Source organism: Pseudorasbora parva, chromosome 19 (assembly GCF_024679245.1).
Source record: "Pseudorasbora parva isolate DD20220531a chromosome 19, ASM2467924v1, whole genome shotgun sequence".
Taxonomy (NCBI): Eukaryota; Metazoa; Chordata; class Actinopteri; order Cypriniformes; family Gobionidae; genus Pseudorasbora; species Pseudorasbora parva.
Window position 1 is genome coordinate 34,577,492 of NC_090190.1, and position 17,780 is coordinate 34,595,271.

A 17,780-nucleotide genomic window follows, 5' to 3' on the forward strand; every position below is an offset into this window, starting at 1 on the left:
GTGTGTAAAGGGATGTGTGGATGAAAACATACGTTTTTTTTTAATTATTCCCTGCCTTCTCTGTTAATGTATCCTTGAATATCATCGTGTATATGTAGTGTTTCTATATGTCTCCATAATTATGGAACACGCATTTAGAGCTCACATCCATGCGTCTATGTTTGGTCTCGTTGTGGTGGGATGGGATCTTCCGCACCCCTTTACCTCAGGATGTGATGGTATGTTCCGGTCATTTAATAGCACTTTCAGAACGCTAATGCTGGCATAGTGTGAATGGTAGAGTCTCTGGCAGGTGTATTCATAAACACTGCATGGTATGACACATTCACTGGATTTGCTGACGCATTACCTGGCTTAAGGTAGGCACGAATTTATTTCAAGTGCTAATTGTTATAAGAATGAACAGTTGAGTCTGGATGTAAATAAAACAATGAAGGAAAACATAGCTTATTTAACTTGAACTTGACTGTTTCTTCGGGCAGCACCCGTATAGGACAGAATAACAGTCCAGGAAATAATGTACTTTTTTTTCTTGGAGTTTTGGATGACAAGAGGGACATTTTTTGGGGAGCTGAAATTGCCAATGGGACTATATTGTTGCACTATAGTTTCATTTTATACACTGCATTTCATTTATTTTTATTATAAAAGTATTTATTTGGGGCTGCATAATTTAAGGAATCCAGAAATGAAGTTTACTGTATATGTATGTTTGTATGTTTGTATACATGTTGTTGAGTATGTTATAGAAAAAATAAAAAACTATTTTTTTTTTTAAATCTCTTTTCTGTTTTGTCTTGATAATACTTTGTTTTACTTTAAAATATTATATCTGCACTTTCCAGATAGAGATAACTGATCCGTCTGTTAATGAAAAAAAAAACATGCTTGCATTTATTGGTAAATATGCAAGCCCCCCCCCCCCCCCCCCCATAATTTCGTCTGGTCATGCAATTTAAACATAATATGACACTAAATCTCACTAAGTAAGTATATATATAGCCATTCTGTCAAAGGGTGTCACGGTAGTACCAAAAGATTTTGATGCAAACTCTGTAATTGAAACCCAGAGATGCTGTATTGCTGTTGGTATGTCCTCATTGATTGATCGATCTCAGAGCAGCAGTGCTTTCACATCCACACTCATGGAAAGCTGCCATAGAGAAACCCAGTGAATAATAATGTCTAGGTAGCTGCTGTCTATAAATTACCAAAGAGATGGCCTGTTTGCATGGCTTAGACACATTGCTGTAAAGATCCAGCCACTGAAATGACTGAAGAGCAGTCTGTACAGAGCTATGCACTCACAAACTGAAGTGGCTCTGTTATATCAATGTTATTGATGAGTGCTGTTTTGCTGTAAATTAACCTTGTTACATAAATATGCTCATTGTGCTCCAATGGTCATGGCTGCTGCACTTCAATAATGCCATCTTGTTTTCCAGCAAGAGCTTTTAGTGGCTCATGCTTGTCTCTTAGGATACCATCGATGTTAATGTAGACTACTTTTGTAGATTTGTAAACAACAGCGTATGCCTGAAGAGGGAAATCATGTGATTGTGAACTGTTGGCCGCTGTCCAGTGCTGAAATCAGTACCGATTTCATATTGGACAGATTTCAGGTTGGCTAGAATTAGTCATATAATTAAAATTATATTTCCATAATGTATCTAATTATATGTGTTGGGGAGAGTTGGATAAATGGTGTCTCTTCTTTCTAACAATCACATTTTTGCATGTTTTTCATCATGTGTATTTAGAAATTAGCATTCATATACAGCTGCATGTAATCTGATTGATGCACATTAGGACAATGAAAAGCATTTTAATGCTAAAAAAGTAATAAAAAAAATTATAATAAAAAGTTCAAGTAAAAGTTATACATGGCTGGTGAAATGAAAATATTTATATGTTGAATTGTGAGTGTATCAAAACCATTTTTATTATTTAATATCTTTGCATTCTTATATTTTCATAATTCGTATTTTTTTTCATATAGCTATGGTTCACCCTTTATGTCTCTCAACTATTTAAACAATGAAAAGAATTTAAAAGAGCTTGCGTCTAAACCTCGTAATTCCATTGGATCCTAACACTGTCAATCAAACCTCATAACTCCACCCCTCCTCCATCGTGAACGAAGTGCCACACGCAGGCTGAACCGACTCTGCTTGTTTGCAATGCAAGGTAATTAAAGAACTGGTTGTTTGAATAAGCATAGCGTTTTATTTTACTCAAGAAACAAAATATATATAAATAATACTAATGTTTTATTTATTTGAGGAGCGGAGAAGAGTGTCTTAGTCTAGCATTTATCGAGTCATCCAATGCTTTCCTGTGCATAACACTTCGTCTTTAATAATCCCCATAGCCGTAAACTACACTGAACGTGTATGTTGGTGAAAAAGTAATGCATTACCTCAGATACGGCTGTTATAATAATGGACAAAACACCTACGGTAGGCCATCTCCCCATTCTCAATACAAATTCTCGAAATTCGCTGGTCAAAAACATCGTACCTCCATTTGAGCTTGATTTTGTTCAAATGCTATTAATATAGTGACACATTCAAGTATCTTACCACATGCCACACCACCAACTTTGAAAACGTGGTGTAAATAATTTAAAAAGACATTTCTTGAAAGGTTGAGTTTTTGGAGATACGGTTTCCCACCGGACAGTGACAACCACGAGGTATCACATAAAGTGTGTTAGTGACTTAATTATTATGGATGTAAGCCTAGCCTCCAAATGCAACACATTGTATTACAAAATTATTTTAATATTGCAACTACTTGTTCAAAATGTTGTTGTTTTCATTCAAACCTTTCCTGGCTAATTTATGAATATATGCATTTATGATAGTGTCGCATTATTCGCCCACCATGTTTCTACAGTAACCCGTTGTCCTGTCGGCCACCATAGCTTCTCTATGTTTCCAAAGTGAGCGGAGGGCAGTTGCAATTCGCTTTTAGGCAAGAACATGTGACAATATCTCTCATTGAAATAATTCCAGCCAAAAGCATATGCAAAAAAGGGGGTAGAGGCTTGGTTGTGTTGTGTTAGTAGTTATGGTAAAGGGGTGTGACATTTCTGAAACACACTCAAAGTGGTTGACCAATCACAACACACTGGGCCAACCGACCAATCAGAGCGCATTACGCTGCACCTGTTTTTTTTTAATATGTAACAGTATTGCATTGTTATAGATCATTTTGCTTATGTGTACGTGTCTAATGGAACATACCTTTAGCACGCTGGACAAGCTAGACATGCATGGGCCAGGGCTCGCAAAACCCAATGTCCCGGGGCTGTGTGTTTTCCAGACAGGCTACCAAAACGTAAGCCTATCAGCAAGCCGATGAATTTAATAATATTCCTTTCTTATTCTTCTATTCTCTCTTTCTTGACTTGACGTTTGAAGGGCACGCACGTATGTGTGTGTGTGTGTGTGTGTGCGGTTCGTGCTTATATTGAACAATCGTGCGGGCTACGTTATCCACGAATTATAGTCCAATCAGTCGCGGGTGGATGAGAAATAAATCATTGTGGTTGTTTGATAAAGACGTACTTGAATCATTCCGGTTGCCACTTTCAAAATTAAATATGCAAATCTTATCCAATCCTAGCTGTGGGCGTTTACTTCCAAGTCTCCAGTGATGCATGCCCATCAAAACCCAACGTTTTGGAGAGAGCTTCAAAACCAGTGCAGAAAATGGCCTATTACTTATTAGTTATGATGTTTTTGAATGTAAAAACCGTACGAACGTCATTAGTTGACCTCAGACAACAGTATAACATTTTTTTAAAGGTCACTTCATGACACCTTTAAATCTAAAAAAGAACATTAAAATGCGGATAAATCAACTCATCAACTTACAGTGTGTAAGTCTCTTCACCTTTCATTGTCAGTTGCGCTCGTTTCTGCTACATGTCCTCAAACTGGCAACCCGCGTGAGCATCGAGTCTGAGGAGGCTCGGGGCAAACTATATTTTGAATTTGGCCTGCAGTACCCATTTCAACCACTAGTTAAAGTGATACATTTTATCCCACTCTTCTCTAGTATTTTGGTGCAGTGAAAAGTCTTGAAGTCTGCTGTAGATAATCCATAAACTATCTGCAGGGACACACGCTTGCATTTACATTTATAATACATTTGAAACTGCTATTCTCTTAGGAGAAACCCATCAAGCTACCTTAAATAATTGAATGACTAAAAAGACATTTGTTTATAACCCACCACTGTCGAAACGGTGCTGTGGTTAAGAACAAAAATGTATTTTTCTAATCCGCTAGTGGTGGAAATTGCCATTCATGGAGTAATTGACTAAACTCAGCAACTGTTAGTAATGAGTGTTAGCTATTCTCTCCCAGGGGCCACATCCCTTCAGTCTAGCGTGGTGCACTTTGATCTTTCCCTGCTGTTGTGCGATATATGGACCAGATGTTTATTAATGAGGCTCATTAGTGACTTTTAATCCAATGCAAATGTGTGTACTTTGTATTTATACCTTGCCACATGCACATACAAGTGCATGTAATTTATGTTTGACACAGTAAGTTGAATGTTATTATGACTACATGCTGAAGAATTGTAATGGATTGTATGCATGGCACGCATTGGCAAAATACAGTGAATTTATTTGTTTGCATCAGCCTGAAGTCCTCCATGTTTAGTCATGGTCTTAGGCAATTCGATTATAGTCTACTGGCTCTGTTTGCATCACCGTCGGAACAATTACCGTTGTCATTTCGTGCTATGGCTCACTCTAATGAAACCAGATGGCCAGAAGGTCATCCTCAATTAAAGGAAAATCCATTTCCATTCATAAAGTTATCCATTACCTCTTAGACGAGGGGCATTTGAGGCAGTCTTCAGTTAATATCTCCTTTTCTTTTCATCAATATTCAGACCAGGAGCCATGCTATTTCTGGTGTCCATTGTGTACATGCTTTCTACTTTCCCAATCTCATCCCAGAGATGAATCGCATCTTTTGCTTGACGTATTAAAATCTATGATATACCAATGATTTTCACCTAAGCTTTGTAGTTGAGGTAGGTTGACTAATAGACTAGTAGACTAACAGAGGGTTTACGAGTGCCTACGTCTTACACTGGCCGTATTCGTACATTATTGATGCACTCTGCTTGGACGGGCAGCCCTAGTTGACATATGACTTATCTCGCCATTGATCTCATTAGCTAACAAAAAGATTTTGACGAGCACGAGAAGTTTTGGGGCCTAGTGTACACCTGCAATGGCAGGTGTCTGCAAATATTTAAATATACATATACCGGTATTCAATGTCATGCGTTTAAATAGAGAGTGGAAAAACAGAATTATAGTCATTTGTATTTGAATTGCCTTTAAGGCAGGTCTATTAAAGCTGATCTTTGGTTTCTTATTGACTTGTTAATCGAGTTAGCACAAAGTTAGCTCTGGTGCTTTCAACCAAAGAAGACAATAATCATTTATAATCATGTTCTCTTCTGCTCTTTGGGGAAGTTATATAACAAAAGATAAGACTGTAGACAGGAAATCTACAAACTAATCCCTTGGTAAACACCATCTGCTCGGCAATTAGTGGACATAAAACTAACATGTCCAGCTTCCCCCTGATTTTGCTCAAGTCTCTTGGATTGTGACTCTCAGTTGTAATTTGCTCACCCGTAGAGGTCACACCCCTTACAGAGATGAGGTTATTGGTCCTTGGATTCTTTTTTAACCTGATACCATGAGATGTTGATTGAACCTCTCCCTGTAACCATACTCTCTTCCTTCAGGTCTACTCCATAGAGCTGGCCTATCGCTGTCTTTGTGTCACTCATCCAACACAGGATAACAAGGACTCAGAATGTTCAACACAAAGAGGTCAGTACACAGTGGTTTACACCGTTTGTACATGTTTTTTTGGAGTCAAGCATGATTTTGCACATACTTAGGCTTAAATGTACATTCAAAATCACTTATCCTAAGTATTAAATTAATGTGTAACTATGCATATGAATGAAACCTCTAATTGTGCAATTGATTGAGATGTGTGCCATCACTTTTCGAAGCATATCATAAAAAGCTGAGATTTATATAAAGGAGGGATCAGATCCATATTTTGAGACCAAAATACTGGTAAGCATTTTAGCAACTGCATAGCAACACCATGGCAACCACCTACAACTCAATAACGTTGTATAACGGAGTTTTGTGATTATTGGGTACAAGGAAGTGTCATGCATTTGCAAACTGATTTGTATACAAATGCTAAAGAGGGATAATGTAGGTAAAGGCACTTTCAAAATCAAGATAATTTTGTTAAAGTTTTTAATGTTGTATGTGTCTACGTGGTGTTTTTAATGCTCAAATTAGTATTTTCTCCTTAAAACTGCAGTGAAAAAAGACAAAAACACATTTTGAAGTCGTCAGTGTTTCTTAAATCACAAACTAACTTGTAACCAATCCTGTCAGGAGGGGCTTTAGCATATCATTAACTATACTCTGCAGCAGGAGAAGCCAGGTTATCACAGTATATTTTTCTGTTGATATGAAAAATCAGGAACATTTAGCAATATAGCTGATAAATGACCTACATGCATTTCTCCACTGATGTTCTACGTTGTTCAAAGTATTTCTGGATGCAGATTTTTAGAAGGCAGCTGTCTGACTCTGAGAGGGCAAACAGAAACATGGTTTGTATAACTTTAGCAACACATTATTAACTGTTTGATAACATAGTCAAGCCAAAGGCTAATCATTGATTACCGCTGTGTCCAGCGTTGTAGAGAGCGATACATAAAACGCATTACCATTCTGATACATCTGAGCCTGTATGAGTGAGTGGATGCGGGCTCATTTGCATATTTATAGATGCGTGTATCAAGACTGTAGAGTTACATTCATTAGCTATTTTAAGGCATGAATGCTTTTTTTTTTTACAGGAGAAAACTTTTAATATGTAATTTTGGTGATCAAATATGAGTTTAAAGGGATACAATTATTATTTATTACAGGATTTTTAACAATTATATGTAGTGGTAGATATGTTAGGAAGTGGCAGGCAATGGTCATTTATTTACAAAAGCTGGTGGTCATCATTTTTAATACATGGACCGAAACAACAGTATACATTCTTGTTAGACTTACATTCAAAACATATGCATCATACAATTATTGATTGCCCATAAATCAGTATGACCACGTGACTTGATACTTATGAATTCAGTGTGACTGCACCATGCTTTAGGCGCACACACACGAAAGCAGATCCCTTTAAGAGATGTTGACGTTCGTGGCAGAGCAGGACAGTGAGTTTTCTAAAAGTGAACTTTGTGATGAGAATCGAGCTCTGGTAGGAAACCACAGGAGATGAGATCAAAGCGTCATCATTTAAATGGCGTAGACCCCAGGTGAAGATACTCCTGGATTGGAATAAATTCAGGCTGTAAATGAGACTTTGCTGAACATAAGCAGGAGCAGGGCTCTTGAATTTTTGTTTTAGCCCTGCGATGCATCATTGAAGGGTTCAAGCGTAAAAATCTCAAGAGGATTACATAATCCTCTCTAACCCCTAACACCCCCTCCCCACCTCACTACACAGCTGTCGTCCTGCTTGATGGATGCCATAATCTCCATTTCTCCATATGCACTTTCCATTCCACTATTATGAGGATGAAATATTCTCCTTAAGGCTTCCAGACGTGCTCTAATGGCGGGGCCAATTGCATTAAAGAGGACCACATTTGTGTTTTATTGATGACTGTTTTTGGGATTGTTTTATTTATATACTGTTGGTTAGTTATTCCTTTGTGCCAGTTAAAATGCATTCATGCCTATTTTAGTGGTGTTTCGGGTTGTTTGGAAGGTAGTCTGAGGTCCTTTGTTGTTTTGAGTTATTTTTATCCGCAGTACCAGGCTGTTATCTCTGCAAGAAACAGTGATGGATTCCTTGGGAAAAGATATCTTCCACATTTTTTATAGCTTCCTATTGATTATATTAAAACTACAAGGGGTGGTGTTAAGAGTTCAGAACTGCTCATTTTGAAAGGTTTTCCACAGTATTATCAAGACTCATCTCTGGATTTGTCTCGTCTAATGGAGTAACTACGTCAGTACATGACGTAAGTCTAGAAAAGAAAGGTGTTAGTTTACAGCTTTCTTGGTTCAGGTGAATAAGGATCACAGTGGCAGGTTTAACTAATCCACACCATCTAAATCAAGCTGAGAGCTGTTTGGCCTTTACCTGATTACCTGAAGACACACTGCCTGTTTAGAACACAAGAAAAGCATCTGTTATTACAGTATTTGGTTACGGTTGTTTAATTTGTGCAAAATTAAACAACTGTTTGCAACAGAAAACAAGCTAAACATTTCAGTATTTAATGAGATACTCATTAAAGAATTAAAGGTACACTGTGTTCAAAAGGTAAATAATGAGTCAATTCATCGTCAGTTCTTCTTCCAAAATATGTTTAAAAATTATGGTAAGCCTATTATAAGTGTTTATATTTTAGACCTGCTGTATATCATGTCAGGTTTTTGCAGGAAATTGCAAACATGCATCTCTTAGCCGTGTGTGTCTTGTCGTATCTGTCAAAAGAGAATAGTTCCTCCGGCTATTAGGGGTTGCACCGACTATTTGACTTTAATGCTCTATCATGACACTTTAAGCTTGACGCCGACTAGTCGCTGATCATATATGGAATTCCAAAAGCTGACAATATAAATGAATGAATATACAAAGAAGAAATGTAAAACCTTTATTTCCACATTTATTTATTTATATTTCTTTATTTGGGGGGCGTGTTTTTAGCCTGGATGCCAGCCGAACTTAGCCCCGCCCACACATTTTTTAGGCCGAGCAGTTCGGTCTGGCATCGCTCCATAGAGGAGTAATTAGCTCCGAACAGAAACTGTTCGGGCCAATGAAATCATCAGGGCGGGCTTTAGACGATGACGGACAGATGATAAACAGTAGCCTAACGTAATCATGCACATCATCAAAGGGGCTTGGATTATATGTGTTTGAATCCTAAACGGAGAGCTTGTTTGTATCTGCATTCGCCATCTCAATTTCTCTCAGAAATGATGATCATGTTGGGTAAGTACTCTGTGTATCATTAAATTATTTTACAACACTGGCAAAGATCGTGTATTCCAGCCTGATTTCAGCGCGCGTGCAGACAGGGTTGCCAAGTTTTTACAGCAAAACGCGCCAACTACTAGCCCTAATAGCTTCTCGGGGGTTTCTCCGGGGAAAAAAATGGCGTTTGGGGGGTTAAATGTGTGTTATTTTGGCAAGGTTGCCTGCTAAAATTCGCACTCATGGGTCTATATATCACATAATAGTCGTTTCAACCCGTGGAAAAAACGCGGACTTGGCAACACAGTGCAGTTGAACTCTGTTGACATTTGACAATGCGTCGCTTCATTGCTCTGATTGGTTGTAGGTCTATCCAATTGAGGTCTTTCCTGGTTCGGTTGAAACACGCCCCATAATCACAGCCCAATGGAGCAGTTTCAGACTCATATTCTGACTAGAATTGACTATGACCACATCAGGCTAGCGTGTTTTACCTCAGGCATAGCAATTGAGCTCAGAGTGGCAGTGCTGAAGCCAGCTGAAATCTTTGAGAAATATAACGACCAATAGACAAGAACTGATAAAAAATAATCTTTTATGTAGGAGCAATAGCCTTGTGAGGAGCTACAGACGAGAGCCTGCTGGCAAAAAGAGAATGTGACAGAGCTCGTAATAAAACCAGAATCAACATTTGCTTGCCTTTTCTGAAATGCCAATAACTGAGGTGTTTGAAATGTTGTAAAAGCGACACAGAGATTGCTTTTTTATTACTCAACGGGTGAGTAAGGTATTTTATTTAACAAATAAATTGCCGCTCTGTAACCAAGTTCGTTGTAAAGGATTATCTATGGTGAAGGATCATCATATTTGTCCACAGTCTCACAGAGCCGAAGCACAACCAAAACACTGTTCGTCTGCAGAATGCATGTATATTTGTTGAACCACTAGACACCCAAAAGTTACATAATGTAACTTTATTATTAAAAAGCATATCCTAACATGTGATAACATGTTTTTTTTAATTATTAAATGATATGTAATGTATTGAGCTGTTGGCTAGTGGTAGCTGAGGTGTTCGTGTGCAACACATGTTTGTTTCTTGAATCTTTGCATTGCCAAAACATTAATAACACTATACAATAATAAAATGAATCAATAAATAATAATAAAATAATAATGAAGAAAACAAATTATCTCTCTCTGCATACACCACGGGTCCCCTTACCATGAAGTCACCATTTTGCGCTGTCATATTTCTACAGTAACCCTAAAGGGACAAATGGCGCTTGCTACTCTCTGCTGTGTCAGACGACATATTTGTCCTGGGTTGGCCACCGTAGCTTCTCTATGTGCTTCGAAAGGGAGGGCTCAAGGGTAGATGGTTGCAATTCGCAACCTCAACGCTAGATGCTGCAAAAATTCACACAGTGAATACTTAGTTCCCACTTGGCTATCATAAAAACCAAAAATTAAAAGATAAAAAAATTATTCTATAATGTTACCAATTCTATACTTTAAAATGAAAATTATAGAATAAGATCATATATTCGAATGATTTCTGAAGGATCATGTGACACTGAAGACTGGCGTAATGATACTGAAAATTCAGCTTTGCATTCAGGAATAAATTATATAAAATATATTAAAATGGAAAACCGCTATAATAATATTTTACTGCTTTTACTGCGTTTTTGATGAAATGCATACAGCCTTGGTAAGCATTAGAGGCTTTAAACAGATGTCCAAACTTTACAGCAAAGACTAAAAAGGGATGCCATGCGTTCTCCACAGATACAATGTTGTAAGATGAAAGACATTTCTTCAGGGATAAATGAAACATGTAGTCCCATCTGAATTATGTAAGCGGGAAAAAAGTATTTTGGAAGCAATAGTGGGCATGTTTTTGATGTGAAGCCTGTATAGCGCATATATCTTATGAACATAAACATCCAGGCGCATGCACCTAACTACACTACAGCGCTTAAACTACACAAACAATGAGCACTCGGCTAATTCAGAGTGACTGTTCTGTAACGGCATTTAATAAACTCGCTGCACATTGCAGAGAAAGTTTCAAAGATCTCATGAGAATGGAAGGCTCACTTTCCTTGAGCAAAAGATCAGTGTAGTGTAAGAAGACTCCGGGGTTCTTAAAGTATTGCATTGAAAACGGCATAGGTGCATAGGTGAACTTTAATTTCCTTTATGTCGCTGGTGTAACTACGAGGAATGGCAAGGACTGAGCAATTACCATTAGGCCCTCCTTAATTGCTAACAAATTTTTATTTCTGGAGTGATTCCTCCTTTAAGGTTGTCATTTGTAGAGTTGTAACATCTCCCACCTTACTTAATTTAGTTTGACTCGTCTGTCTTTTGCAGAAAGGAAGAAATCTTTAAAAGAACAAGTGCACCTATGAGAGCATGAAGGAACACAGAGTACTTTTCTTAGAGTGGATTATGCAGTCTGTACTAGAAACTCAAGTGCTTACGTAATAAGCCTGAAGACCTTGACTGATGTTTCTAGAGTGATGAGGGGGGAAACATTGAATGCAACAGTCATTTAATATTACATCTAACTCTCCAGTGAAATATCACTCATTTAAATACATTTTGAAAAGGGAATCATTTCAAAACGGAAAGGCACATTTGTAATATTTTGAATTCTGTTTGACAGATTAGACAGAATACAACCTCTTAGCTAAATTGATTCGTCCCTGGTTCTGTCTAACAAACGTGTCTCTGCAAGCTTTTAATAGAAATGCTGAATATCTTTCTGCATGCTTAATAGTTCAACTCTGTATAATTTGTGGTCTGCTTTTCATCTACTGATACTTGTATATGTAACTGTCAAATCTTATTTTATGTAAAATTACTGAGTGATTAATGCAAATTGTGGGCCAAAAATAGAAATAAAACTAAAATATTAAAAGAATTTCAAAGTGTTTTATTATTAATTAATTCATTAATTTACTGATTTATTTATTTCATGATAAATGTTTATCTAAAATTGCCCATTGCACATAAATTCATTTAGTCAAAAAGCCAAGTCGTGCCAAATCAATTTGCTGCATAAATAGTTCGGTTGCCGTCTCTCTGTTTATGCGTTTCATTGGCATGATCTTGTTGCAGAATTCTTTATTTCAGTGAAGTGCACTGCTATTTTAGATTCAATTATGCATTTCCGTCTCTGCTTTGTGAAAACAGAAGTTTCCCCAGCAGTCTTTTTCTTTTTGATAGTGTTTGTTCTTGTTGAACATATTCAACAGTGACCCAGTTCCAGACTTTGATGTCAGAATCTCCGTTCGACAAAGGCACAGAATGTGAATATTTAATACCCCTCATATTATCATCAGACTTGTGCAATAACAAACTCTCTGCTGGATTTTACAATTTCATTACAAAAACGGTCTTTTGTTGGCACTGGCGGTTGCCAGAGAGTTGCTATGGGGTCGCTAAGGTCTTCTGAGAGGTTGTTAGAGGGATTGTGTTGTGATGGTTCCTAGGTGGACCAAGGCAAAAAAGAGCCATCATTTTTATGTATTTGGATGTGTGTGTGTGTGTGTGTGTGTGTGTGTGTGTGTGTGTGTGTGTGTGTGTGTGTATATATATATATATATATATATATAAATAATATATAAAAAAATACAATATATATATATATATATATATATATTTATTTTTTTGTTTGTTTCTTTGTTTTTTATTATATATTTTTATTTTTTTATTATTATTTTTTTTTAAGGAGAGAACAATAATGCAGTCACCCTTTTATGACTTGACGCTTTTAACTTCTACTTGCATTTGGTTGACAAGATAACAAAACTATTTATTTATTTATGTTATATATAAATCAGAATAGTAACACTCAGATTAAATTTTGTTAATATTTTAATGATCAGTGCTAATAGGGTATCAGTCGAACACCTGCTGCTGTTATGTAATATTTAAGGAGTTCAGCAGGAGTTTGAGCAGCTTAAAATCTTTTATAATCTCTATTAATGCCCTCTTTCCCCTCATTAAACATGTTCCATGCTGATATTAAAGTATTATAAATGACAACTGCAAGTTGATGTATTCATTTTTCTGTCACTTAACTCTTTCTTTGACTTGTTTCACATGTGAAGCAGTTTTTAAATATTTGAACCTAACATTCAGACTTGACATCACTTAACCTATGCGGTTTTATTTCAAAGAGCATGATATGATTGTTCTGTGGGTCAGTCCAGGCTTTAAAGTAGATAAATGGTAATAATAAACAACATACAAAATACATTGACTTTATGTGCAAATACAGCCCACAATGTTAGTGTTAATTACCAGTAAAGAGGTTCTAAAAAAGATATTTCAGAAAAGAACACAAATCTTTAACTTGTGATTTCACTCATTTTCTTTCCACCGGATAGTTTAAGTGGCGAATGCTAATGGCAAACCAAAGATCCGTTATAATCAGTGAAGCGGTCTACACTGCACAATGTATCTCTTTTTACACTGTGTCATGTCTAAACTTTGGTTGTTATCAAGAGAGGATTCACGAGCCAGCAGAACTCGGCACTGAACAAAACTCCAGTGTTTTGAGTGGTGAGTGGATTCTGACAAACGCCTCTGATTGGTCATTGCGTTCAAGAGATCACCTGACATGTCTGTGATTGGCTTCATTGCTCAACTCTGAAAAAACACGTTGTAAATGGAAACCCGTTGATGCTCTCTAGAGCACAAACACTGGAGCATTTGTCAAATCAGTTTCGCTGATATTATTAGAGTATCAAGCATCGTTAGCGTGCTTAGCAGTCTCTACTATCCTTCGTAAAACACGGGGTCTGCCTCTCTTGCAGCGCTCCTCTGTCTTTTTGCGCCCTAGGCAACCGCCTACAGTATGTTGCCTACACCAGGGGTTACCCTGAATTAGAAATTAATATGCTTATTAAAGAGGACCTAAAATGCCCTTTTTCAAAGTCTTGATTTTGTTTTTAGGGGCTACTAGACTACTAGAATTCATGCTTAAATGTTTGAAAAACACATTTTTTATATATTTTACATTATTGCAGCACCTCTCTTCCCAGTCTGTCAGTAACGCTGTGTTTAGTTCCTCGAGGAAGCTCCTCCATCAAAAAAACAACAATGTGGTCTGATTGGTCGGCTGGACCAGTGTTGTGATTGGTCAACTGCTTTGAGCTTATTTGAGAAATGTCACTCCCGTTCTGCAAGTTTCAGCACACTATTATCGCAACTCTCAGGATTCTTCCCTATTATTTTGCATATGCCTTGGGTGAGAAAGAATTATTTAAATGAGGAACATTGTGATGTGTTCATTCCTAGAAGAAAACTCATGACTACAGTTGAGGCATTTCAGGGAGTTCAGAAACAGTGCACACTGATATTGAGAATTTGACGTAAATTATGCACTAAAGCAAGTTGTAAAAGAGCATAATAGGACCTCTTTAAAGAACTAAGTGTCAGTAAAGGGTACAAATATTCAAGGGTTTTGTTTGATTTGTGGCAATAATTTGTGTTAGAATGGAGATTATTTTAGTGGGTTCCTGCATAGGCGAAACTGACTCTTAACGCAAAGTTTGTATGCAAGTATTGTACTGGAATATGCTTTTGGCTGCAGTGTCCTTGAAGGTCTGAAGACAAGAAGTCACCCCTTTTTGATGAAACTTTATTTCTTACCCACCATTTTAATCAGCTACACACAATGTGGTAATGCTTGGCTATTGGAATTGATATGCAAACCAAAATATCCTCACATTGGGCTTAATTTGCAAAACAAATGTGTGTGAATGTCACTAATAAAACCCTTTAAAATGCTGTTCAATTCAACACAATCTACATTCAAGAAGTGTTTTTCAAGCCATTAGCTCAGATTTGTGTTTCATGAATTGTGAGGCGTTCACCTTTTATTTTGTTACTTAATGAAACAATAAAATAAATAATAAAAAAATGAAAGCAATTTAAACAGAAGTCTCACTCACCAAGTAACAACATTAATCATCATGGAAAACCTGGGAAATATTAGAGAATTTTAAAATGTTGATTTCTTTCATCTACTTAGAAATTTTGAGATGTAAATTTATTGGTGAAAAGACGCAGTTACCCTGATATTATCCTTTTAGTGAGTACCGTTGTTTCCTGGTTTCTTTTCTTTCCATGCAAGTTGTCCATAAATTTTCTTTTGTTTGCTCTGGAAGTTTTCGAACCACAAGCAGTTAGGTCATTCTGCAGAGGAACGGTCGGGTGCCGTTGATGAAAGCTTAGATAATGCTTAAATACTGTTGACATGGAGAGGGCTCTGGCAAACAGTTTCACATTTACTGTGACAATTGCATGTCGTAAATGAGAGTGAGTCCATTAGCTGATAAGTTCAGTGCAGATTTATGGCTTGATAATGTCTCCCTATGGGACAATAAAAGCAGGTGATATAGTCGTGACAATGAAGTCTGATTTTTTAAAACCCCTTTACGAATGTCAACAGCAATTTCCTTTAGCAACCTGCTTTAGTTTGTCAATATTTATTGACATTACCATGACATTTTTCAATATCCATATCTAAGTTTTCAGAACGAGTTTTAAGCCTGAACACGGTTGGTTGTAGGAGACATAAATGAATGGTTGGTTAATTCCTAAAGGACCCATGAGCTTGTCCTAGAGTTCTGTTTCCTGAGCTCATTGCTCTGGTGAATGAGTAAGTGTTAGACTTCAGAGTACTGTTCTTTCTTGATCTAGGTCAGTACATCTAGAGAGGGCTGCCTGTCTGACCCCGTCCCTTGTGCCGTCTGAAGCCTTTTGCCTTCAACTTCCGCCTTTACTGCAGCGTCTCCAAAAGAACTGTCAGGGGCAGTCACTCAAAATGTTCAAGGCTACTTTTATGCCCTCTGCAAAATGTAAAGCAGAATGTAATATGCATTGATTTCTGTGTGGTATTCCAGCAAAGATGCTTGATGTCATTGTGTTCATTTAGATGCATTAAAATATAATGTAAAAATAGACTTTGAATATTCGACCCGACCAGCTGTTACTTGTTTCACTTGCAAAAGATGGCACAGAAGCTAACATGGACTGCTTAGTGCTGGAAAACCTGGACCTCAGGGGAAAAAAAACAGATAAATGTATAAAATTAACTAAATTATATGTGAGTGCAAATTTTGGTCGGTAAGAATGTTATGTTTCGGTGTTTTGGTGTAATGTTACGGTTATTGAAAAGTCTTATATTCTCATTTATTTGACCATATATACAGTAAAAGCTGCAATATTGTGATATATTATTACAGTTTAAAATAAAGGTACACTGATAAAAACAACTTGTAAGATTTACTTGATAAAATCTTTGTAACAATTTGCACTCAGTTTTTCTAAGTAAAATTTACTGCTGCGATATCAAGTACAACTTACTTGCCAATATCAAGTAAAATGTACTTAACTATAAATGTAACATTTGCAAAGACATTAAGTAAATGTTACTTAATTATATTTAACTTAGCATGTTGTATTTATTAAAGGTAATCAAGTAAATTTTATAAATCTGTATTATTTACTCTTATGAAGTAATTAAGTAGATTTTATAATGTTTGTCCATTTGACATTTTGAATTACTTAGTTGAATTAATTTATATTACTCACTATTATTATGTAAATGTTGCTATTTTAAACCAAATAAATGTAATAATTTTCTCTGCATCAAATACATTTATCACAAATCACACATAAATACAATAAAGTTGAACAGTTTATTATGTCAAAATTTACAATTAACCATTAAATCAGTAATGTTCACATCAACTGATTAAGTAGTTAAGGTACATTCATTATAATTTACAATAACTGTAGAATTAACCATGTATGGTTCAACTAAACATCAGCAGCCAACAGTGGCATAACTAACATTAAAGGGTTAGTTCAGCCAAATATGAAATGTATCACATTTGAGTCCAAAAATAACAAAAACTACGACTTTATTCAGCATTGTCTTCTCTTCCGTGTTTGTGTTCAATCCTCAAATAAAGATTCAAACGGTGAAGAGAAGCCAATGCTGAATAAAGTCGTAGTTTTTGTCATTTTTGGACCCAAATGTATTTTGGATGCTTCAAGAGACTCTAATTAACCCACTGATGTCTCATATGGACTACTGTGATGATGTTTTTATTCCCTTTCTGGACATGGACAGTATAGTGTGCATACACTTGCATACGCTCTCGGACTAAATATTAAATATCTTAAACTGTGTGTGAAGATGAACGGAGGTCTTACGGGTGTGGAGCGACATTAGGGAGAGGAGTTAATGACAGACATTTCATTTTAGACTGAACTGAACTAACTTAACCCTTTAATGACGAGCACATGCATAGTCCAGCTGAAACAGAATGGTCACTTTTCCTTAATGCTCATTCATCGACTGGATCCTCTCAATCAGCTCCATGGACGACCATCTTAAGGATATGTTCAGCGGCAACACTGCGACTGTCCTCCTGCATACAGTTTGTAAGAAAGAAAGAACACAATTCCATTTAAGAAATAGAATTACATTTATAACATTACATTTTATTTTCATTAAAAAGGTGACCGGACCTTCATGTCGTTAGCTCACTAAAATAGAATTGCTGACATTCATGCACTTGTTGCTAACGTTATACATCAATGCTTATTTGGTATCAGAGTTCACCTGCCATCCAAACTTTCCTTCTTTAGTGCAGAGTGCAGACTAACTTA

General features: G+C 36.6%; 1 protein-coding gene across 2 annotated transcripts in view; it reads left to right on the forward strand.

The window, feature by feature from the left end:
* The first annotated feature begins 260 nt into the window (after nt 1–260).
* oxr1b (oxidation resistance 1b) overlaps nt 261–17,780 on the forward strand; it is a 77,329-nt gene continuing 59,809 nt past the window's right edge. For both annotated transcript variants that reach the window (XM_067425966.1, XM_067425967.1), the window contains exon 1: nt 261–359. In XM_067425966.1, coding sequence (XP_067282067.1) covers nt 274–359 — 86 coding nt within the window. In that variant the 5' untranslated portion in view covers nt 261–273. The remainder of the gene's footprint in view (nt 360–17,780) is intronic.